Genomic DNA, 26,408 nt, shown 5'->3' with positions numbered 1-26,408 from the left:
AAGGAAATAAAAAATGCAGGCAGACAAAAATAGAGGAATTGGGAATTCTCTGTAATGGTTCATAGTCATCTCCCAGAGTTCTTTTGCTGGGTGTAGCTGGTTCAGTTCATTACTGCTCTATTGGAACTGATTTGGTTCATCTCATTGTTGAAGAGGGCCACGTCCATCAGAATTGATCATCATATAGTATTGTTCGTTGAAGTATATAATGAAAAATCATTATATAGCACAATTTACTCAGCCATTCTCCAATTGATGGGATCCACTCCGTTTCCAGTTTCTGGCCACTACAAAGAGGGCTGTCACAAACATTCTTGCACAAACAGGTCCCTTTCCCATCTTTAAAAATCTCTTTGGGATATAAGCCCAGTAGTAACACTGCTGGATCTAAGGGTATTGCACAATTTGAGCATAGTTCCAAATTGCTCTCCAGAATGGTTGGATGTATTCACAATTCCACCAACAATGTTAATGATTGACTTTTACACCAGAAATGTTGAGCCACCTTCCTGGATATCAAGATGAATTGCAAATTTTACATGATGAAATTTCTTACTATTTGTCATGACTATTAAGTGCTATGTGATAGAACTGTAAATTTGTTTACTTTTAATTATAAGACCATAGACTTTTGTGTGCAAATATTTAAACATTATTACTGGAAATTAAAATCCTTGTTTAAGTAAAGTTCTCTCTGATAACTTACTCAACTCTAATGAGGCCACATGTTTGCATAAGGTGTTCTATTGCCTTTTATGCAATTTATAAATTTTGTTTTGTTAAATTAAGATTTTAAAACAATAATAATGTAACTAGTGGGTATCAGATAGAATATGAAATTTCCACACAAGAAAGAAAATACACGTGACAATTTGGCTAACATTTGAAAAACTTTGGGTTTTTTTGGTAAATTATCTGGAATTGGGGGTTGAAAACTGCATGATTTCATGGTTTGACTCTGAAATAATCATTGGAGAATCTAACTTTCTATCAAGGCAGAGAGCATTTTTGCCTATACCCGAGCTTTACAATTTGACTATTATTATTAAAATATATTATTTGACTAATATTAATTCCAAATATGCCTTTCATGTTTTGCATTGTCTTGGGGACTATCTGGAAAGAAGGACATGTATGTATGTACATATGTATATATTTAGACAGGCAAACATTCACCCATTAAATATGCAAGGGAATAATTACTGCAAGTTGTCCATTGATCTAGAGAGGTTTCTGTTATGTTTTGTAAAAGAAAACAGAAAAGGGATTCACTTAGGCCAAGGGAAAGGGGTTTGCATATTCAGCTGCCCCTGTTTGCCTGTTTGCCCCTAACAATGGCACCTTTAATTCCCCAACTCCTGACTCCTACAAGCCCACGTATAGGTCCCAGGCAAGTAAATTCTGAAAGACCTGTTAAATCCCCCATCCTGGAACCTCTCTGGAGGAGGAATACATACTTGAGGGAAAATCGGATTTGCACAAAAGCTAGCCCTGGGCAGGAGTTTCAAACCCCTTGTAAGACTGAAAAGGCTCTACAGTTTTTGCTAAAGATCATACTCACTTAAGGCCACAATTCCTTTGAATCAACAAAAGCAAGGTTTTGGGGAAAATGTTTTTTGGTATTTATTCTAGGAAAACCTGTTTGGATGTGAGACATTCATGATAGCCTCATCTTCTCCCTTCTCCCCCAGTTTTCCTCTGGATGGGATTCCCAGGGTTCCCTAGTAACCCCCAAACTAATTCCACTTTTGTTTTTTTGTTTTTTTTTTTGCTTATTTTCGGTCCTTATATTTTTAATCTACTTGTTTCTTAAGTTGTTTCTTCCAGATTCCAAGCCATGAAATTCCAATTACTTGGTTAACCCAAAATCATCTGAAACCTGATTCTGACACTGAGCACCCCCTGGTTGCTGCTGACACCACCTTCAAGTCACTTATCTCCCCTCCTCAGTCTGGACTCCATTAGGCAGGGTCAACTCTACATTCCTCATCACCTGAAGCAGCTCCAGAATATGCCCCATCTCTTTGTCCCACATGAGACTGCTTGAAGTGGGAATGATGGAATAATGGCCTTGAGGACACTGAGCCTCAACAGTGCTATAGTTTCATGGATCACACTGGCTGCCAGATCCAAGACAAATGGTGGGAGTTGGTGGACGCAGAGTCTCTGGTTCCTGCTCATTGCTTTAAGCAGCATTATGCATTTAATCACTACAATAGTTCAAGATTTCTTAACTAAAATGGCCTCATAAAAGCTTCCACTAATGTGCGGGTATTGGTTCTGAATGGGAGAGGATGGGTTACAGTTGATACTAAAGAGAGGGACAAGCGTGAAGGCCTAAATAATGAGGATGTCCTAGTAGAAGAAATGTATCAGGATTGGTGTGAGAAATCTTCAAAAGTGTGAAATAAAAAGAAGGGACTGAATGGGATGAGGTGAAGATTTCTCAGGCTGGGACCTTAGACCAAAGTTTCAGAACATCATATGACCCACAGGAAGAAGACAGTGTTGCTGACCATTGTTCCCTTTCAGGCCATAATAAATTTAAAAATCAACAAGAAAGGAGAGTATACTCCTGTCTGTTCTGCTATATAATCCATTTTCTGTTTCTGCCATATGCCAATCTATTCTGGACCACCCAGATAGTATATTGGCCTCTTCTTGCAAAAATTGAATCAAAATTTTCTGTTTGTATCTGGAGATGCTTCCAAGTAGTTAATTTGGGTAAGGGGAGAGGGGATATCTAGCACCCCATCTCACATATAACTAACCCAAATCAATATCAAATACCTGAGTTCAAAAGACAAACATTGTAGCCTAGACTGTCAACAGAAAGTAAAAAATTCTCTACATAGCTGGAAAACTGAGGGGGATGAAGGGTAATGGGATTTCCAGTTAATTTTTTAAAAACTAATTTATATAAACACACACACACACACACACACACTTTTTGCGGAGGTGATTGGGGTTAAGTGACTTGCCCAGGGTCACACAGCTAGGAAGTGTTAAGTGTCTGAGGCCTGATTTGAATTCAGGTCCTCCTGATTCCAGGGCTGGTGCTCTATCCACTGCGTTACCTAACTGCCCCAAAAATAAAATATTTAATGTCAATATTAAAATGAAAACATCTAGATCAGCCTGGGCATATGCTACCTAAATTGAGAGTAGTGATTGGTCCAGAGAAGTAATTGTAATTATGAAGATGAACTGTATAAAAATTAGGCTTGCCTATTTACTGTATTCATCTGACTATCACAAAAGTGACCAGGACATAGTCATGAGAGAGATCCAGTCAGAGAACATAACATGAATGATGAATGAGACCAAGATATATGTTCTCACATAAGGAAGACAACCAGAAAAGAAAAAATGTCATCTAAACTTACGATATGAGAAAGTAATTAGTAGGGGACTCTGGTCAAGTTTATTAAATGTAGATATGACAAGTAGGAGAAAGGACAGCAAAGAAGCCATTAGGTTTGGCAATTAAGAGATCACTGGAAAATGTTGAAAAAGTTAAAGGTGAGGTACCTCAACTTTCTTGGTGATTTAAGAAGTAAGGCACTTATCTGAGAGTTGAGGAAGGGAATACCTTGAGAAAACTGGAAGAAAGGAACAATTTGGAATTGTAGAGATATCCAATTAAGGAGGAGTAAAAGGATTTCCTTGACACAGAGAGTACCTAGTTAATGAGATAATACAAATTTGTAATGGACCAAATTAGCAGTTTCCTGACTTCTTCCCATCCTGTTTAGTAATAAGTATAAGGGTATAGAGTAATCCAGTATTGAACTCTGGCAAGACTTAAGTAGAAATGGGACAAAGAAATAGAAGATTCAAGAGTAGAGGACAGTACAGAATCAGGTTAAATAAAAGGTAAAAGGTCTTGTTTGGTGTAAAGAATTGAGTTGGTGGGTAGATTGCATTGTTGAAGTGATGACCAAAAAATAAATAAATTCAGGAGAAATAAAACAGTAGAAAGATATGAAACTGTTATGAGATGTGACTATCTGTATATATAGCTGCAGACAAGTAAAAAAAGTAATTCTTAGGATGGATTGAGTGAATATCATTATGTCTGTTGAAGTCTCTTAGTATGAGGGCAGGGGTAGGGATGAAAAGAGGAAATTAATCAGGATGAACTCACTGAAAAAGCAGCAAGAATGTCCAAGAAATGACAACTCTAAGATACCACTACACACCTGTCAGATTGGCTAAGATGACAGGAAAAAATAATGATGATTGTTGGAGGGGATGTGGGAAAACTGGGACATTGATTCATTGTTGGTGGAGTTGTGAACGAATCCAACCATTTTGGAGAGTAGTTTGGAACTATGCTCAAAAAGTTATCAAACTGTGCATACCCTTTGATCCAGCAGTGTTACTACTGGGATTATATCCCAAAGAGATTATAAAGAAGGGAAAGGGACCTGTATGTGCACGAATGTTTGTGGCAGCCCTTTTTGTAGTGGCTAGAAACTGGAAACTGAATGGATGTCCATCAGTTGGAGAATGGCTGAATAAATTGTGGTATATGAAAATTATGGAATATTACTGTTCTGTAAGAAATGACCAACAGGATGATTTCAGAAAGGCCTGGAGAGACTTACACGAACTGATGCTGAGTGAAATGAGCAGGACCAGGAGATCATTATATACTTCAACAACAATACTAGATGATGACCAGTTCTGATGGATCAGGCCATCCTCAGCAACGAGATCAACCAAATCATTTCTAATGGAGCAGTAATGAACTGAACTAGCTATACCCAGAAAAAGAACTCTGGGAGATGACTAAAAACCATTACATTGAATTCCCAATCCCTATATTTATGCACACCTGCATTTTTGATTTCCTTCACAAGCTAATTGTACAATAATTCAGAGTCTGATTCTTTTTGTACAGCAAAATAATGTTTTGGTCATGTATACTTATTATGTATCTAAGTTATATTTTAATATATTTAACATCTACTGGTCATCCTGCCATTTAGGGGAGGGGGTGGGAGGGGATAAGAGGTGAAAAATTGGAACAAGAGGTTTGGCAATTGTTAATGCTGTAAAGTTACCCATGTATATATCCTGTAAATAAAAGGCTATTAAATTAAAAAAAAAAAAAAAAAAAAAGAATGTCCAAGAAATTGGTAGATAACAATCACCAGGAATAGGCTCAAGTGATACATATGCACAGTTATCCTCAAAAGAGATTATTCAGTGACAGTGAGTCTAATAGTGATGATGAGGAACAAGAAAATATTCCAAGCTCTACCTCTGAGACTATAAATTGGGGAATATAAGAGAAAGATGCAACCAGTACTAGAAAGGAAAACAAGAGAAATGTTGTTACTAGGAGGAGCCAGGTCTTAGTGCAAGGAGGGGCAAAAGGTGAAAGAAACATAAAATAAAGTAGTCTAAAAGGAAAGGAATTTAGTTTAATATAGTGTGAGAATTCCAGAGGATACTGTTGAAAAAGTGGGAACTTACACAGCACAAGAATAGAGAGAGGACAGGAGCTGAGGCCAAAGGGAATAAAGAGAGTAGAAAAAGAAAGATTTGGGGAGAAGTGGAGTGAAGAATATTTTTTCCCACCATCTGGAATTCAGTATCACAAGAACCACAAGAAATTAAGTGTTAATAGTGGATAAGGAGTGGCTCCAATGACAAAAGGTAGAAAGTAACATTCTCGATCTTGGCTCACTTTAGAGTCTTGACTTAGGATCTCAAATTGTGTCTTTCTACACTTGGTGTTTCTGGCCTCAGAAAGAAATAGGAGCTCCCAAGGCAAGGGAAGCAGTTAACTGACTTCTGCTCAGCATAAGCAAGATAGTGACAACTCAGAATCAAAGTAAAGTAGCTCAAATCTTAAGTTTGCTTTTGTTTTCTTTCCTAAAAAAATAATTAGAAGAGTATAAAAATAGCTAAAAGAGATCTGAAACCTAAGATAAATGAAAAGACAGCAGTAACGACCTACTTGACAAGTTAAAAAATTGCCAATCCGAGATGATTTATAATTTAAAGAACAACAACAACAACAAAAAAGCAGATGTGATTGCAGAGCCCATGTCAGGGAATTTTGTAAGCTAATGAAGAAACAGAACTCAAAGTTCTGTTTCTAACTGAACTCAAAGTTCAGTACTCAAAGATAGAAAAATATTTTCCCAATATTAAAAAAAAAGAGTGGGAAAGAAAATGGAACTTCATAGTCAGTGAGCTGACTATAATTCTTCAGAAAATTTCAATAAGTAAAGTAAGAGTACATTCTCTTAGGGATGGTAACCAACTTTCAGAAAAGTAAGTAATGATGTAAAGGATCATTTTGATTTCAACAACAACAGGTCACATATAATGATCAAAGGTCAGGAAAAGTTTTTAACAGAACAGAAAATTTTAAATGACCATATAAAGTGTTCCAAGTCACTAATGGTAAGAGAAATATAAATTAAAAACATTGCTTGCATTTTACCTAATATTATAAAAATAAGCAAAGACAGATAAAAATAAAAATAAAAAAAACCTTCCACCATTAACAGGAATCATTGGAAGGGCTATAGAACACTGGCACTGTTAATGGAGTTCTGAATTGTGTCTTTACTGCTCTGGATAACAACTTGAAATTAGGTGAGAAAAGCGACTAAATTGTCTATCTCCTGGATAGAAACTATTTGACAAATATTGCTGGGAAAATATGGCAGAAACTAGGCGTTGATCAACACTTAACAACCTATATCAACATATGGTCAAAATGGCTTCATGATTTCTAAATAAAGGATGATACTATAAACTAATTAGGAGAACAAGGGATAGTCTTCATCTCAGATCTGAAGATAAAGAAGGAATTTGTGGTCAAAGAAGAACTAGAGATTATGAAATATAAATGATCACGTCAATTATATTAAATTTAAAAGTTTTTGTACAAAGAAAACCAATGTAGTTAAAAGTAGAAGGGAAACAAAAAACTGGGGAAAAAAAAACTTTTACATCCAGTGTTTCCGACAAAGGCCTCATTTCTAAATTACAGAGAACTGATTCAAATTTATAAGAATACAAGTCATTCTCCAATTAATAAAATGGTTGGAGAATATGAACAATTCTTAGATGAAGAAATTAAAGCATTTTTAGTCAAATGAAAAAAATGCTCTAAATCACTACTGATTAGAGAAATATCAATGAATAAATTCAGAGGTACCACTTCACAGCTCTCAGATTGGCTAAGATGACAGGAAAAGAGAATGATAAATATTGGAAGGGATGTGGGAAAACTGAGACACTATAATACATTGCTAGTGGAGCTGTCAACTGAACCAACTATTCTGGAGAACCATTTAGAACTATGCCCAAGGTCTATCAAACTGTGCATACCCTTTGATCCAGCAGCGTCTTTACTGGGTTTGTATCCCAAAGAGATCATTAAGAAAGGGAAAAGGACCCATATGTGCAAAAATGTTTGTGGCAGCCCTTTCTGTAGGTGGCAAGAAAATGGACACTGAGTGTATACCCATCAGTTAGGGAATAGCTGAATAAGTTATGGTATATGAATGTAAAGGATTATTATTGTTCTATAAGAAATTTATTTGTTATTTCAGAGAGGCTTACATCAAACTGATGCTAAGTGAAGTGAGGAAAACCAGGAGATCATTGTACATAGCAACAAGAAGATTACATGATGATCAACTATGACGGACTTGGCTTTATTCAACAATGAGGTGATTCAGGGCAATTCCAATAAATTTGTGATGGAGAGAACCATCTTCATTGGGAAAGAGGATTATGCAGACAATGTGGAGCACAACACAGTATTTTTACCTTTTTTGCTGCTGTTTTTTGCTTGCTTTTTTTCTCTTTTTTCCCCTTTTGATCTGATTTTTCTTATATAGTATGATAAATGTGGAAATACATTTAGAAGAACTGCACATGTTTAGCCCATATTTGATTATTTGCTGTCTATTTTAATTTATACTAGGTTACTTGTTGTCTAGGGGAAGTGAAAAAAAGGGAAGGGAGGGAGAAAAATTTGGAACACAAGGTTTTGCAAGGGAGAATGCTAGAAAATTATCTTTGCATATATACATATATATGCATATATATATATATATATATATATATATATATATATATATATTGTTTATGAAGCATATGCATGGGTAATTTTTTCCAACATTGACCCCCTCGCAAAACCTTTTGTTTCAAATTTTCTTTTCCTTCCTCCAACCCCTTCCCCTAGCTGGCAGGTAGTCTAATACATCTTAAATATGATGAAATTGTTTATTTTGAAAAATAAAAACTTATTAGCTTTTTTTTAATGTTTAAGTTAAAAACAAAAGTACTCCCACTTCCAAGGCATATATTCAACAAAATTCAAAGTCAGAAACAAAAAACTAATACATATTAAAACATTCAGATAATATTCTTTGTGGTAGCAAAGAACTAGAAACAAAATAGGTACCCATCAATTAGAGAATGGCTGAACAAACTCTGGTAAGTGAATAAATAAAATATTACTGTGTAACAAAATTTGAATGAGAAAGAGAAACATGGGAAGACATGAATGGATGCAGAGATAAAAAAGCAAAGTGAAAAGCGTATACACAAGACTACAACTACATAAAGTTAAATCACAAGGAAATAAAACTGAATACTGTATAAGTTTAGCCAAGTTTGATCACAGAAAACTGAGCAAAGATTTTTCCCTTCACCTTTACTGTAGAAGTGGGGAAGGTCAATGTGTTGGTTGGTTGTGATAAAAATATTTTTTTCCCCTGTTTCTTCTTAAAATTTTGGTTAAAAGGCTTATCTTACCTTGCTGAGAGATGGAGTGTATATGTAGGGAACATTAAATATAAAATAAAAAATACATGAACTGGCTTAAATTGACAAGGTAGCTTACATTCATGTTCAAAACCAACATGAAGGTTAAACGAGAGGGGCTTAAAAGACAAATGAATAATGAATTTATTTTAATGAAATCTAACATACAAAAATTGTTGCTTACAAAGTTGTTTCTGTGGTTTAAACTTTCATCAATATCAGTACATCTTATTAATAGCAAATATTTAATAGCATTATCAGTCTTAAATGAAAGTCAATATACATATTAATAGTGAGAAAGGCTTAAAATTATATAACTGATTTTAAAGCCCATAAAAAGAGAATCAGAATGTTGTAATGAAGATATAATTTCTTTTTAATTCTTTAAAGCAATGAGGGAATTATAAATTAAAAAAAAAAAGATTAGTGTAGGCTAACAAAAGAAAATATGTAAGCATAAAGAGGTATGTCTTTTTAAAATAGAATGAAGCTCCATGTAGTATCGTCCTCACAAAGCTGTTTTGAGATCAAGTGAAGTAATGTACATCAATTACAAAGCAAACTTTTCATGGCATGTACTGAGATATTTCAATGGGCCTTTTATTTCATGAAGAGAGAATTCCCTGCAACAACATTTATATTTTCTCTTTCTATGAGGCTTTACATATATGCTCCCAAAAATCTTCCTCAGAGACCCATTAAATACACTAGGGGACTTTTTCTAGCTCTTTTGCCATTATGAAGGCACCGACTGCTACATGAATGGCGTTATCTACTTTTCTGAACATAAAATTCTGATTATCACCTAGAACACCAATTCCCAAATGGGTTATGAAAAGTTCAACATGACTGAAATAACTGAACAACAGCTTATCTGTGCCTGCCAAGCATCTCCATATTGCCTTTTGAGTAACCACCAAGTTAGACTTGACAACATCAAACTACTAGTGTTAAAAAATAATGGGCCTTCAGTTCCAATGGTCTTGAGATGAAGAGAGCCTTCTGCACCTAGAAAAGAGACTGAGTTTGGATCACAACATAGTATTTTCATTTTTTGTGGTATTGCTGCTTGCTTGCATTTTGTTTTCTTTTTTTTAATCTGATTTTTTTTTATTCATCATGATAATTGTGGAAATATGTATAGAACTGCAAATGCTTAACATTTTAATTAGATTACTTGCCATTTGGGGGAGGTAGGGAGAAGACAGGGAGAAAAAAATTGGAACACAAGTTTTTGCACGGGTGAATGTTGAAAACTATATGTGGTTTGAAAATAAAAAGCTTTACATAAAAAAAGCTTCAGAAAAAAGGCTGTGGATATGGAAAGAGAATGAGGAATGTGCTGTTTAATCAGAAATCTCAAAGTCTAAAAATAAAAACTAAACATTTAGTATTTGATAAAGGAAAAATGATGGGCCTTGACTTCAGGGACAAACTTTGGGTCATTTCTATGATAATGGAATCACTGATTCTTTACTCTCATTCAATCCATCTATAGCCAATCTGTAGCCACATCTTGTCAATTTTATCTCCAAAACATTTCTCATATCTACCTACATCTATTCACACACCACTTATCCCAGTCTAGGGTCTCAATGGTAGCTAAGTAGCAAAATGATTATAGCCTGGAGTCCGGAAGACCTAAATTCAAATCCAGCCTCAGATACTTACTAGTGTGAACTTGGGCAAATCACTTAACAGTATTCCTCATCTATAAAAATGAACTAAAAAAGGAAATTACAAAACATTTTAATATCTTTGCCCAAAAACAACAACAACAAAAAAAATCTCTCTCTCTCTTCTCACATATTCTAACAGGTCAAATGTCATTTGTAATCCAAATCATACCCAGCCTAATTATAGAATCATAGATTTAGAGCTGGAATGTTCTAGGTCATTCAATCAATCTCCTCATTTCATTTTATAAATAACACATGTCACTCCCCCACCCAGGATAAAAATTATCAATGAACAAGGCACATTTATTAAGGTACTGTGTGTGCCAGTCACTATATTCAATGTGAACACAGACAAAAGTCAAATTTGTTTGTCCTGAAGGAGCACACATTCAACTGGGTGAAACAATATGTACAAATAAGAAGAGATACAAGGTAGGCATATGGATAGGGCTTGGACCCGTGATTTAATTGGTGTAGAGGAGACCTAGTGAAGAGCTTCCTCTGTCAATGCAAGGCAGGACTAGACTGGAGTCAAGGTTGCCTGCGGCCCTGAAATGCTCATGGAGGAGCCAGATCAAAACGTAATTGAGAAAAAATCAACAAATTGTTGAGCACATAGTAGAGCACTATAGTATGTGGCCCACAGGGATCTCTTTCAGTTTGAATTTGATCCTGCTGGACTGGAACACTGAGAAGGTTAAGTGACTTGTATAGGGCAACAGTCAGTAGATCTCAGAGGTAGGAATTGAGTTCCTGGTTCTAAGAACAATTCCCTTTTTATTGTGTCACACTGTCATATACAAAGTAAATATAATTTCCAAGCTGGCAAGTAAGATGATATTCATGGAATCAGAAAAGGTTTCATATAAGAAACAGTGCTTAATTGCTTATATAACTACCCCTTGACATTTGCGGATTTCAGATGTGGTTTTTTGCTATTTGCAGATTGATCATCAAAAATTAAATGGGAACTTTTATGGATTTGCAAGTGTACTGTGGAAAATCACAGACAACACACAAATGTAAAGAAAACTAAAAAAAAATTTACTTAGGTCATAAATGAATAAATGCTGCATGCTATTAATCTACTATCTTTTACTATTATGTACATTGATAAATTGATTATAAACAATTAAATTTTGCTAAAAGCTTCAATGACTAAATACGCTAAGCAATGTCTTTTGAGAATGCTTCCTCTTTATCTCTGCAGACTCAGTCACATGATTTTTTCATCATCTTTGAATGATGAATCTTACACTTTGTGAAGGAAATCCATGAAGCAGTTGTTGCTATACACTAGCAGTTTAGAAGACAATGCACAGTGTGAGATTAATCTCTTGTAGAAATAGCCAAGTTTTTTTATGGTTGCAGTTTGATGTTTTATTAGTTTTGTGCATTAAATAAATCTGATCCGAATTATTAAGAATAAGGATTTGGAGTGGTCTGAAGTTACTCTTAAGTTTTTCACATTTACAGGAGTCCTATATCCCTAACTCCTGTGAATGTTGAGTGACAACTATAATAATAAGAGCTATTATTTATATATCACTTACAGTGTGTCAAGCACTGTGCTAAACACTTTATGACTATCTCATGTGATCCTTACCTTGTGCAAGACAGGTACATTTTTTAATCCCATTTTATAGTTGAGGTAACTAGGGCAAACAGGTGCCTTGCCTAAGGTCATATGTACAAAATAGGTACTGTTTTTAACCCCATTTTACAGCTGAGAAAACTCAGGCAAGCAAGTGTCTTGCCTAAGATCACACAACTAATAAGTGTCTGAAACCAGATTTGAATTTAGATCTTCCTGATTCCAGGCATATGGACTCTAAAAATATAACATCTAATTTGACCACACAAAAGGAAAAAAAAGACAAGAAATTCTTCTGTCAGTGTCCCAAAAATGAAAAATAAGTTACTTTATGATTAAGAAATAAGATAGCATTGAACAACAATAACAACAAAATTAGACCCTCTGAGACTTAATCCAAGAAATTATTGTGGTCCAATGGAAAGGTACAAGAACCTGGGATCAAATCTGGATCTCTAAGATCTTAGGCAAATATTTTACTTCACATGCCTCTCTCTGTTTAAGGTTTTTAAGACTTAAACATTAGCTAAGGTTTCTCCCTCTACTTCCAAAAATGACAGTTCTATTTAATAAAAACATAATGTGAGTAAAACAAGAGATATTTTCATCTCTCTGAAGATGTTCAAGAATGGGCCTGGCCTAGAGGAAAGGATGGATTAAGTGAGTTCCTTCCATCCCTAAGAGTCCCATGATACCAAGATTATATATATATATATATATATATATATATATATATATATATATATATATATATATATATATATATATATCTATCTTTGGTGATATTTGGAATTAATATAAATATTATATACCTGTTTCCTCTTATTTAAAAGCACCAAAAAGCAAGGAAAAAAAATGAAGAGAAAGAAATATTCTTAGAATGCCATGTGGTAGATGTTTACATAAAAGTACACATATCTTATTTATCTGTTTACTATGGCAGATCTCTATTAACCTCCTATGGATGGTTAATATGGAGACTTTGTTTTCTATATAGTACTTAACACATCATATAGTAAGCATCATACTAATAATAAGCAATATTCAGTGAAGCACATTAGCATACTTCTTTTTTTTTACTAAGTTAATTTTAAGTCAAATTACCAAGGTAAAAGAGTAGTTATTTTAGCTTTATATTTGGGAATTGTTTAAAAGATGCTGCACAAATAGATTCTGTGAGCAATGAGTGTACTCATCTAGAATTACAAGATAACAGACTCACCTCCATAGTAGAGTCCTGTAGCAGTGCACATACGCCATTGTCCCTGATACATTCCTGCTATGCTGGGACTGCACATTTGAACGCTGACATCTGCAATTTCTTGGGGTTCTAACGATCTCACCATCACCATGTTCACATGTCCAAACTGGTCTCCCCCAACATACTTAAGACAAACCCCTGGTGGCCAGGCCTCTGCTCCTGAATTAAAAAAAAAAAAAAAAAAAAAAAAAAAAAAAAGTTAAGACATTAATGATTCCACATTTAGTGTGCCTTGTAACATGTCTGCAACCTGAAATAATGGCTCAAACTTTCTATAGTTTCCCTTTCACACACACAAGTTATTTATTTCCTTGAATTGTATCATTTTCACAACTAGCCAGAAAGAATAAGCATGATAGCAAATAACTTCAAATCAATGAAAGAGGAGTTCACATCTTCAAAAAGATATATAAGCAGAATAAAACAAGTGCTCAAGAATAACAAATGCAGGACATATCATACTATACTATACTGACTATACTAAGAAACTGCAGGTACAAAGGGTAAAAAATGTCATCCATCTACATCGATAAATCTTTGATGGCTTCTCTTACTATTTAGTCTTTAACTTTTTAAGCTGCCCCTAAGATGAAACGGTCATTTTGTTCATTTTTGTTCATTGATTCTTCAACTTATTAATATTTGCTAAGGGCTGGAACAGTTGGAATCATATACATATTTCCAAATTCTAAAAAAATTTTTTATTGCTTTTATTTCATTCCTGTGTCCATTAAGTAGAGAGATCCAAGGCAGAAATGTGATATGAGAGTCGAGTGGCAATTCAACCTTTTTGGAGTTGACATATTTAGTAAAGAAAAAAAAAAAAGTCCAGCAATACTGGATTGACAACCAGTGTAGATGTTCTCTACTGAGAGATACAAAAGGTTTTGGCCAACAACTCTCAAACGTATAAAAAAAGCTTTGGCAAAGATCCTCTGAAAACACAGAAATCCTGTTTTGAGAACACATTTTAACTTATTTACAGAGCATCAATTTGGTAAAAATAAATAAATGAAATTCAGAGCTTCAATGTGTCTGACAGAAAGCCTCTCTGTGACCAGTAATCCTCTCCCATTCTCTTATGTATGTTATAGTTTTTTCTTCAATTCCAAGGACTAGAAATTACCTAGCAGATTACAAAAGCTTTGGATATAGGCATCCTATACAATTTAAAAAAACAATGAGCTATGAGAAAAAAATTTACAATGAAGACAGCCAGAAAAGATTAAATAATTTGGAGGTAAAGAGGCTAGAAAGCTGGAAAAACCTCCAGAGAGTTGATAGTCAATTCCTAGAACCACAAGACTAAGAAATAATTCTACTTTAATTGGAGATCCCAAGACAAAGGTACTTTCCTATTTACTGATCAAAGTTGCCTAGAAAAGGGGGGGTCTAATTTAAATAGAAGGTTCAAAAGAAAAATATACTTGATAAGAGAAAACTAACTTAAAAAAACAAACAAAACAAGAGGAGAAACTTTTATGGGAATACATATGAATCATCTAGAACAAAGAAATTACTAAAATATCAAATATGGAAATGATTCTCATCTCTCTCTTGTTTAGACACTTAAATTTCTCAAACTAATTTTTTTTTCAATGAATTACACTGAAGGTACTAAGAGAGTTACTTAGCACTGAAAAATAAATACTTGAGTTTGAGGACAAGGAATGAAGTTCCACAATAGCCTTCCTCTCCCTTCTACCCCAAAGCATAAGTGACAGTGGAGGATGTAAATAAGAAGAAAGCCTCTTTCAGAACTGTTATTTTTTTGTTTTGATTTGGGTTTTTTTTGGTATTTTGACGTGTCTCCTTAAAGGGGGGGAGGGAGGGAAGGGGAAGAGTACTAGCCAACGTTCTCTGAACAAAAGGCAAAATAATCAATGGCAATACAACAGCAAATATATTAAAGAAGACATACAAGTACTATTTTTATTTCTATTATATCATAAAGGACATTTATGACCTAGCAAGTATATATTATTCAGGAGGAGAAAAGTACTTGATATAAAATAATTTCATAGAAAAGCAGCTATTTGTCAGACCTTAGATACACAAGGCTGGAAAGTATAAGAATATGGAGGATCACAAAATGGGCATTCTGTTTGGGGTAATTTTTAATTCAACCTTAATAGTAACCTGGTTCACAAAAAAACTCAAAGAACCTAGAAACTTATCCTAGCTAGCAAACAACTTCTATGGACAAGGGTATCATCCGTTTGGGGGTACAAGCTTATGTGTAAGATATTATACCAAGGAAAATAACAAGATAATAAGCAGTATCACTTCAAAAATAGTTTAAAAAGCAGTTGAGAAAAAAAAATTGTACAGACATCTTGGTATAATTCCAGTTAAAACTGGTTTATCCCAAGAACATATGAAGATGGAAAATTACATTTTTACAATGATGTATTCTCAATGGTAACAATGGTGGGAGAGTCCAAATGTAGCACAGTTCTAACTTAGTATCTGATGTATGTGAATTAATTATAACAGAATTTAAGATAAAACTAAGAATAAGTGATAGTCTTTAACAAATACCTGTGCTAAAGGCAACAATTTTTGAAGGAAATTCTCAGTATAGATGGAAGATTCCAAAAGAATGAGAAAGATCACAAATCATTCTTTTATACATACACACACACATACACACACACACACACACACACACACACACACACACACTCTCACACTCTCTCTCTCTCTCTCCCTTCCTCCCCTCCTCCCTCCCTCCCTCTCCCTCTCCTTCTTCCTCTCCCCCACACACCACTCTGCAAGTATATAATCCTTACTATAATGATTGTTTTTCCTTAACTGTTTTATTTTATGATAAGGAAAGTTACCAATGACCCAGTATAGAGACAAACGAAATGAGAATGATATAAAAAATAAAAAGCATTAATTTTAAAAATTTAAGTAATCAAAAAATTTAGCATCTATTGACTCATACTTGTTTTCTTAGCATTATTTCCTTCTTTCATACACACACACAATTTTTATGAAAGGGCGTGCACACACTATGCTTCACAAAACCAAAAGAAGAGAGGAGGTCAGGCTTTTGCATATTACATTTACATGAATGAACGGCATACAAAATATAAAATATCCCACTGACTTTTTTTTTAAGCATTTGATTTGGTAAGCATTTGACCTCAAAACCTTTCTGTAGACAAGACATTTCTCAGATATACAGGGAAAATATACTAAATTCCATAAAAGATACAACTTGTCTCGAACAATCTACTAAATATGAACATCAAAACAACATGTTAACCGTGAAAAGAAGACATGTTTGCTAGTTTATTCATCAATGTCATGGAAGATTCTTCCACCACCTAATAAAGTCTAAACAAAAGGGAAATTTCCTAGAGAGACAAGAGTCTCTGAATATATTTGTAGATGAAAGTGTATAAACTGAATTAATTCCCAACACTATAAGCCTCTTCAGTGAAATCTGCAGTACTATATTGAGGGTGGAGGGGAAGGGAAAAGGAAAAAGTATTTTTATAGCACCATTATGTACTGAGCACATTATGTGCTAAGTGCTTTCACAAAAAATATCTTTTCTGATTCTCACAACAACCTTTCAAGACTATCATTCCTATTTTTCGGTTGAGGAAACTGAGACAAATAGCAATGAAGTGATTTGCCCAGGATCACACAGTTAGTAAATGTCTCAAGGCCAGATTTGAAATAAGATCTTCCTGACTTCAAGCCTGGTACTCTCTACTGTGCCATCTACTTGTGTCTTTGGATTGGTCCAATCATTGGGCAGGGTAGGGGCACATGACATAAAGCATGTCCAAGACATAATGCCCAGATTATGGCATACCTACTGAGTTCATCCATCCATCTATCCATCTATCTATCTTAAACCAGTATTGCATATGAGTAATAAATTAGGCTCAGGACTGAGTAATAAATTAGGCTCAGAACCAAGTAAGAGGAAGAAAGTGAGCTAGACAGAATTCAAAATATCATACAGAGATCCCCAAATTGTTCTTGATTGCATAAGTTTTTCTCTCTTAACCTTCTTCCACAGACACTTTTTGCCCATGAATCAATGAACAACAAAAAGCTCTTAAGAATTAAAATTAGAAAAAACCCAAATAAGAGAAACACATAAGTGGATGCAAGCAAACTATAGTATATGACTTAAAAAAAAAAACCTAGGTGCTAGAAAGAGAATAAAAGGCATTATTAATAAGTATAGCAAAAAAAAAAAAAAAAAAAGGCAGAAAGACTAAACTATCCAAAGCAGCATATTATTATCCCCAATCCAAAACATTAAAATAACATATCAAAGGACTCCAGCCATGTTGCAGTTTAAAATTTTGTGTGAAAAAACAGCTCTTTTAAACTATGCGTGTTATTTTAAATCGGTTTCTTCAAAACAGGAACAATCTAGAGGTTACTCTACAAAGCTATTTTAAAAATGGACAAATTTCTAGTTAAAAAAATAAAAATAACTTTTAGTACTTTCTATCCAACTGCCAAGGAAATTTTTAATCACTAGCAACTCTCACTTAGAAAAAAAGTCAACACTCATTATTAAAGAAAATTTGGTATACAACACAAACCTTAAAATCCAGGAGTTCAGATTCCTCATTCAGTTGACATTTTAAAATTTAAAATCTGAGCCATTGCTGACACTATTTTCCCAATACCTCTAAAGACAGCCAGCTAACTGCCAAATCATGACTTTACCTGGACTTATATAAGCTTATTCTTTTTCCTGCAACACAATACTAAACATTCTTAAAAGGAACTCTAAATGGCCAATTTTAAAAATCAATCAACAAGATTTTATAAAGAATCAATTATGTTTCACTATCCTAGGTGCTAAACTATGAATAACTCATAGGAACTCCAAGATTTTAGGCATAAGCTATTGGTTAAAATAAATAAGGCTTTGATTAATTTGGGGGGGAAAAAAGTGGAGTTTGACTTTTGGCAAAAGAAAAGTAAATGGCTTGTAAAAAAACTGCTCTCATAGGGTCAAAGACAACTGAATTAGTTTTTTTTTATTAATTAACATAATAAATCATCAGCGCTAAAAGATTACTCATGAACAGGGCCCAAAATGTAGAATCATTGTGATATCAAAGATAAGGACTAGCCTGATGATTTCAACGGCTCATGGAGTCTTCACATAAAGAAAAATCCCCTAAAAAGTAAGCAAACCTCTTTAATGCAACAACACCTAGTCTAAAGAAAGTTGTTTTGGAGACTGAGAAATTAAATGACTTTCTCAAGGTCATAATCAGCTGAAGCTTGAACCCAGCTCTCTACGCAGTGCCTTTCTAATATTAATAGATTCAAAACAAGTATAGAAATCAACATAGACATAGAAGAAATTAGAGAGATAGCATATTTAGCAGGTAATGGGGCTAGTCTCTAAGTTAATATCTGGGTTAAAGTTTTCATCTGACACCTACTGTAGGTCCAGAGTTAATCACAGCTCCCCATAGTCCCAGGGATTCCCAAATTACTGTGAAATAGTTATAGGTCAGACTGGTAGAAAGTGTTTCCTCAAAGTAAAATTAATCTTAATTGCCCATCTCCCCCCCCCCCCCAAAAAAAAAATCGGAATGGGAAGGCCAAAACAAAACACAAAAGCAAGCTTTGAATAAGAATCTCAAGAAAATTACAGAAATCTAATCTTTCCTTCCCCCCACACAAGCCACTATGTGCATTAAAGTTAATGTATCATTCTTAAAAACAAATACCCATTATAAAGCAGAGTTAATTCAAGTTTCTTATTCATTAACTGTACTGATCCTTCAATTCAACTGTGACTATTTTCTAAAATATGTGAGAAATACATCAAGACAGGTTGAGTTCACTTTACAATAGTCTTCAGCTTTTTCCTTAGTGGAAAATATAAGCAAAAATTTAAAGCAAGTCTTTCTAAGTTTTATTCTGAGTCCAGAATCAGATCATCATTCTAGAACTGAATTACTGCCTTCTTCACAGGTTACAAGTAAATTTTGCCCTCTTAAAGGAGCTTCACCCTCACTTTTGAGAGAGTCCTTATTAACAGACTTTTTAACTTAATAGCCACTTACTAGGATTTCACTCATTCAAAGTTCCTTCATTAGGCTAATAGAACAGGCACTAAGACTAGAAGTAGTAAAACCCCAATTCACATTACACACACACACACACACACACACACACACAAAAGGGCCAGTAAAGAGAGATTTCTAGTATTTATAAGGAACTGTTTATTTGGATTCACTGTTAAGAAATGGAGTACAGTAAAACATTTCCTAAAATTAAGATGTTTCTATATACAGTCCATTCAACACAATGAAATTTCGTTTCCCAATCAGAGCTTTCCTTCTTTACAAGAATTTTTGGCCCCAATTCCATAGTATAGTTACACTGCTGTAATATCATAGACAAGTACTCAGGCCCCAGGGAACAGTTTGCAGAATTATCCTTGTGGTACACCAAATGACAAGCAATTTTAAAGGAACTGACCTTTACCCAATTTTGTTCAGAGACAAACTTTAACTACACAGTAGTAACACCCTGAAGATGAAGACTATTTAGAGCAGAACTAAAATGGGAAAGAGGAGAAGGTGAAGTCACTAACATATACACAACTTCTCTTCTCCAGTTCCTACATGGAAGTTCAAATATATTTATATGCTGCCAAGTCAAAAGTGATTCAGTGGAAGAAAAGAGAATAGGAGAAAAGATTTCAATTACTTTTCCTAGTCAGGGACATTGATTTTCAATGGTAGTGATCTTCGTTCAACATGGCAGTACAAGAAAATATTGAACCATGTTTAAGAAGAAAAACAAAGTTACACAATCATATAGCTGAAATTAAAACATTTACCTCTTGTATTAAATTTTAGTTTAAGGAGAAACTAAAAGTTGTGGGCAAGGGAAGCTCCCGGCCACACATTTACCGGAGTTTTGTATCCGCCAGGTTTTTGTAAATTGGGTGTCAGGAGGTATCGATTCCCCTTCTCCTATGGTAACATCCTCAACAAAGGACATAGAGGGCACGCTGATGTTTGGACTCTCAAAATCATAGTAGGCTCCAATAGCTGCTTGCAGGTTCCTGCAAATCAAGAGAGAATGCAACACACTTCAGTCCCAGTGGAGGAAAGCCTTCCTTAAAAGAATTAAATCTATCCTTTAGTAAACTGCAGTAGTTTACTATCAAACTCAATGGAAAAGACTTCTTTTTCCAGTTTTTATGACAAATGCTCATATTCCTACAAAAATCTTCAGCTCTCCTCACTGTTACCAAGTAACAAAAGAAAAAGCACTTCCATTAACAAAAGATTACCAAATACTAAAAGAAATGAGAGAGAGAGAGAGAGAGAGAGAGATACACAGATATGGGAGGGGGAGGGTTAGAAGACAGAGAGACAAAGAAATAGAGAATATGAACCAGAGATTGTTTGTATTGATTACTTTGAAATATGAAAATAATAAATTAAAATTTAAACAATTCCTTGAAAGCCCCATCATGTTATTACTAAGTACACACTACAGGATTCATAATTTCATTAACACCATTAATATAGACTTCTGAATTAATTATATAGACTGTTGAAAGAAAAATGCTCAGATTTAAGATTTTTTCATTACTAATTTTTTTTTAAATCAAAGAAATGTTGGCAATTACATTAATTGCTTATTTCTCCTTCTACTAGGACTAGTGGAATGAAGTCCTTTCAGCAAGCAACAATGTTACATTAGCAGGTAAGGCATATGGGCTCCTTTAAAGTGTTTGTAAACACAGCACACTGCCAGTAGCAGACATGCCATTAACAACAATTTATTTCATACCAGAATGTTCACTGATGCTGCAAAAGCTTGCAGCTGCAGAATTTTATGTTCCCTAAAATGGCCAGCACAGTCAAACTTTATGAAATGAATGTCTCCAACATTAACCAATTTTGACTAGTATTATGTCACTGATATGCTAAACAATTTATATAAAGCAAAGCAAGGGCTAAGGTTCAAAACAGATCTTATTTACTACACCAGATCTTGAAGTATAGATTTTGGAGTCAGTGGAACGGAATAGGAAAGAAAAACAGTGAGAATAACTATTGACTAAGTTGTTTCCCATAGTATCTATACCAAACTTTTCCTCAAGCCACTAAAACTGAAATCTTCACGGATTCCTTCCTAATTCCAAACTTCAAAACCCTTCAATATCATCCCTCTTTCCCCAATTTCTCACTCCCTTTTTTACAATCTCAAAGGATGAATAAAAAGTCTTCTTGCCTATGAATCTTTGATCACACCTCTCTTCTCCTCTCTTCCCTTAATCTCTCTGGGGAGTCAGTCCTTTCTCTCCTCTATTTCTAATTTTCAATCTCAGCAGATCCACTCTACCCTAAACCAGCAGCCTTACAAACACACCCAGATTTCTCTTATCTTTAAAAAGCTTTCACTTGACCCTTTCGAGCTATCCTAGCTCTCCTCTCCTTTTCACAGTCAAATTCTTACAAAATTATTTAAACACTAACCTCAGTTTAAGTGCCACCTTTTTGCAAGAAGCCCTTCCCTCAGACTTATGGGTTCTTCCTACAACTTCCCATAACCACCAGAATCTTCATTCCTTTACAGGTAGGCTCATAGGCCAAGTATTTTCATCTTCCCCCTACTTTCAAGTTCCTTTTATACATAATTTTTCCTCAATAAAACATAAGCTCCTTGAGAGCAAGAACTGTTACTCTGCTTTTATTTCCAATGCATGCACACTGTTGGCATGTGTTTTGTGATTTGTTTGCTGATGAGGCCCTTCCTCTGGTCTCCCAGATGCCATTGTCTCAAAGCAATTAGTTTTGATATTATACCCCACACCTATTCTCCCACAAGCCCCCATACATCCTCTCCTTAAAGAAAATGTTAGATTCATGGGGACAGAGGCTGGTTTTTATCTTTATATCTTCAGATCCCAGTATTATGCTTTATACTTACATGGTAAGCATTTACTAAATATTTGACTGATAACTTACTTCTACTATCTTCCAACTACTTCTCTCCCCAAATATTAATCACAGATGACCTCTTCTCCTCTTAGATATTCATTTTTCCCTGGGTTTTCACAACAGAGCACGGTTGTGGTTCACCACTTAACTGCTTGATATTTTGCATTTTCTTCTGCATGGTCATTACTCTCCATTCCCTCCATTCCAATACTTCCAATGAATAGATATATCTAAGGACCTCTTTCCTATGCACCTTCTTGGTGATTTTTATCAGTTCCTATGTATTCAATTATCTTTACAGAAATGACACCCAATATACATATTCAGATCTCATTTCTCTCCTGAGTTCTATTCCCAAATCTCTATTATCCTGCTAAGATCTCCATCTATAAGTTATCCCACAACCACCTAATGTTGAACATATCTAAAATCAAATATAACTTTCTAAACTCAGCTGGTCCCCTAACTTGTTTCTATTGAAAGCACCACTTTTCAATCACTCAGGTCAGCAACCTCAGTCATCCTTGTTTCTTTACTCTTTTCTATCCCATCTACCCCATCCTTCCAGCCAATCAGTTAATGAATCTCAAACCATTTTATCTCATATTTCTCATATCTATACTGTTCTCTCATCTCATACCACAATCTCTGGCCCCCATCACCACACAAACTATTAAACTATTATAAAAGCATTATCCCTGTCTCAAATCTATACTCACCTTCCAATCATCCTAAAAGAATACATATGAGCAAGATATTCCACTACTCAAAAAACTTAAATGAGTTCTAACTGCCTCTAGAATATAATACACATGCCTCTATTTGGCACTAAAGTCTTTCATAATGTGACTTCAACCTACAGTCTAATATTCCCCACTCACACTCTCTGAACACTAGACAAACTGCCCTTTTTGTTGATCCCTACTGCAAACTATTTCACTATCCGACTCTTTATTTCATACAACTGTCTCTACCTAATCTGTCTTCAAACTCCTACATTCCTCTAAGGTTCATCTCCAGTGCCACTTATTTCAAGAAACACCCTGATCCCTCTAGTTGTCAGGGTTCATTCACAATGTTTAATATTTTAACATGTATAACATATATTGGATTGCTTGCCATCTAGGGGAGGAGGTGGGGTGAAGGAGGAGAAAATTTGAAACACAAGGGTCAATGTTGAAAAATCATCTGTATGTTTGAAAATGAAAAGCTTTTTTAAAAAGTATTAATTTTATAATCATTCACTTATCTGTGAATATATATATTATCCCCCTTCAGCAGAATCTATACTCTTTGGGAACAGTCTATTTCATTTTTATATTTGTATCCCAGAATTTGATGCACAGTTTACATATTTAGTGTAAGTCTTATTGATTTTTCGGTTTGTTACTCTTTCAAAAGTTTCATTTTTGGCTTTATTTTAAAGGAAGCAATGTTTCTTGCTGTCAATATGATTGTTTCTTATACTTCAATTCCTCAACAAGGAGCCTGAAAAACTGTTGTTTCCTTTATGGTCCCCTGGCTATAAAATATACTTTAAAGTAAAGAAGCTATTTATGCTTCCAGGCCTGATGCCAATTCCATTCTCTGTCTTGTGTCACATTTCACCACTTGGTCCCAACATTAGGATGAGACTCAGAATACTACAGAAAGTTAAATACTTTCCAGATGCAAGTTCAAAAAAAACATTTTTGCTACTCTACCTAAACAGGTTGTCACCTCCACAATTTGTTCTCAAATAACCAAAGCAAACGATAATGCTTATACAGTGCAGGTTGCTGAGCCAGGCAAGGATTAAACAACTATTTTTAGGGTCAAACTGAAAATGAAAGTAGAAGCAGAAGCCTGGAAGGAAGTAGTAAGAATGACATAGCAAATTTACTTAAGTTTAAAGTTGAGAAGATTTTTTTTTTGCCAAAATTTACCTAGAAAGATACAAAACTACTCAGTGATCAAATAATTTATATTACAATCTCATTGGGCTAGGCAACAGTAGGAATACAATCTCTCAGGTTTCAATTCCTGAGCATCAACAGACAGACTTACCACTGTTGTGTGTATCTCCATACCTTTAAAAACATATTCAGCTCACATTTTAGTACAAAGAAAGAAATAATGACTTTGGAGTCAAAAGACCTGGGTTCAAATACCACCTCTACCACTTAACTGTTTGACTATGGACAAATCACTTAACATCTCTTGGCCTCAGTTTCCTCATTTGTAATATAGTAGAAGTGTTTAACTAGATGGTCTAAAGCTATAAATCCATGATCCTGTTATAGCAAACAAAAATTTCAGTATCAAAGTCAGCTGAGATGATTATGATTTCCCTTTACCTCTACAGGCCTTGCAGTAAATAACCTAGAACTCAGGACAGATCTTTACTTCTAGATTTAAGTACTTTTTTTTTTTTTAAAAGAACTATATTACTAGGACTCTAATTCTGAATGAAAAATACCCTCTATTCTTTGAACAAGCAGAATTTTTTAATAATAGCTTTTTATTTTTCAAAATACATGCAAAGATAATTTTGAACATTCACCCTTGCAAAATCTTGTATTCTAAATTTTTCTCCCTCCTTTTCCTAGACAGCAAATAACCCAACATTTATCATTTATCATGCTGCACGGACCAGGAGATCATTATATACTTCAACAACAATACTAGATGATGACCAGTCCTGATAGATCAGGCCATCCTCAGCAACGAGATCAACCAAATCATTTCTAATGGAGCAGTAATGAACTGAACTAGCTATACCCAGAAAAAGAACTCTGGGAGATGACTAAAAACCATTACATTGAATTCCCAGTCCCTATATTTATGCACACCTGCATCTTTGATTTCCTTCACAAGCTAATTGTACAATAATTCAGAGTCTGATTCTTTTTGTACAGCAAAATAATGTTGTGGTCATGTATACTTATTGTGTATCTAAGTTATATTTTAATATATTTAACATCTACTGGTCATCCTGCCATTTAGGGAGGGGTGGGGGGTAAGAGGTGAAAAATTGGAACAAGAGGTTTGGCAATGGTTAATGCTGTAAAGTTACCCATGTATATATCCTGTAAATTAAAGGCTATTAAATAAAAATAAATAAATAAATAAATAAATAAAAATAAAAAAATAAAGATAAAAAAAAAAATATCATGCTGCACAAGAAAAATCAAGTCAAAAGGGGAAAAAATGAAGAAGAAAAAAAACAGGCAAGAAAACAACAGCAACATCAAAAAGGTAAAATACTATGATTGTGATCTACATTCAGTCTTCTCTCTGGATAAAGATGGCTCTCTTCATCACAAGTCTATTAGAATTATTCTGAATCACCTCATTGTTGAATAAAGCCAAGTCCATCACAACTGATCATCACAAAATCTTCTTGTTGCTGTGTTCTCTTGGTTCTATTCACTTCACTAAGCATAAGTTGGCTGTAATCTTTCTGAAATCAACCTGATTGTTTCTTATAGAACAATAATATTCCCTTACATTCATATACCATAACTTATTCAGCCATTCCCCAAGTGATGGGCATCCACTCAGTTTCCAGTACCTTGCCACTACCAAAAGGGCTGGTACAAACATACTTGTACATGTGGGTCCCTTTTCCCTCTTTCATGATCTCTTTGGGATACAGACTCAGTTGAGACACTGCTGGATCAAAGGGTATGCACAGTTTGTCCCTTGGGCATAGGCTCTTCAGAATAGTTGATTCAGTTCACAACTCCAACAAGTGTCCTAGTTTTCTCACATCCCCTGCAACATTCATCATTATCCTTTGCTATCATCTTCAACCAATCTGAGAGGTATGAAGTGGTACCTCAAGAGTTGTCTTAATTTACATTTCTCTAATCAATAGTGATTTAGAGCATTTTTTTCATTTGACTAGAAATGGCTTTAATTTGGCCACAAATTCCTTCCTTCTCCACAAATCTGAGAGGTCCACAATCAGTTTCAACAAGCAGAATTTTAAGTGGTAGATAATGAAACAATCCTGAATTGCTGGAAAAACCCAGATGATTTATGTTAAATTGTATTTTGCTATCCTAACTAAAAGTGCCAAAGTCTTGTAACTAATGCAACACCAACAGGGGCAACCA

At 34.6% G+C, this 26,408-nt stretch overlaps 1 protein-coding gene across 6 annotated transcripts in view; it reads right to left on the bottom strand.

Moving 5' to 3' along the window:
- Positions 1-26,408, bottom strand: part of ILRUN (inflammation and lipid regulator with UBA-like and NBR1-like domains) — a 142,473-nt gene that overhangs the window by 59,992 nt on the left and 56,073 nt on the right. For all 6 annotated transcript variants that reach the window (XM_031965032.1, XM_031965035.1, XM_031965034.1 and 3 more), the window contains exons 2-3: positions 20,263-20,417; positions 13,301-13,498 (exon numbers count right to left, since the gene is read on the bottom strand). In XM_031965032.1, coding sequence (XP_031820892.1) covers positions 13,301-13,498; positions 20,263-20,417 — 353 coding nt within the window. The remainder of the gene's footprint in view (positions 1-13,300; positions 13,499-20,262; positions 20,418-26,408) is intronic.

This window comes from Sarcophilus harrisii, chromosome 4, assembly GCF_902635505.1.
Source record: "Sarcophilus harrisii chromosome 4, mSarHar1.11, whole genome shotgun sequence".
Lineage (NCBI taxonomy): Eukaryota > Metazoa > Chordata > Mammalia > Dasyuromorphia > Dasyuridae > Sarcophilus > Sarcophilus harrisii.
This window is presented reverse-complemented; position numbering and strand designations above follow the sequence as displayed.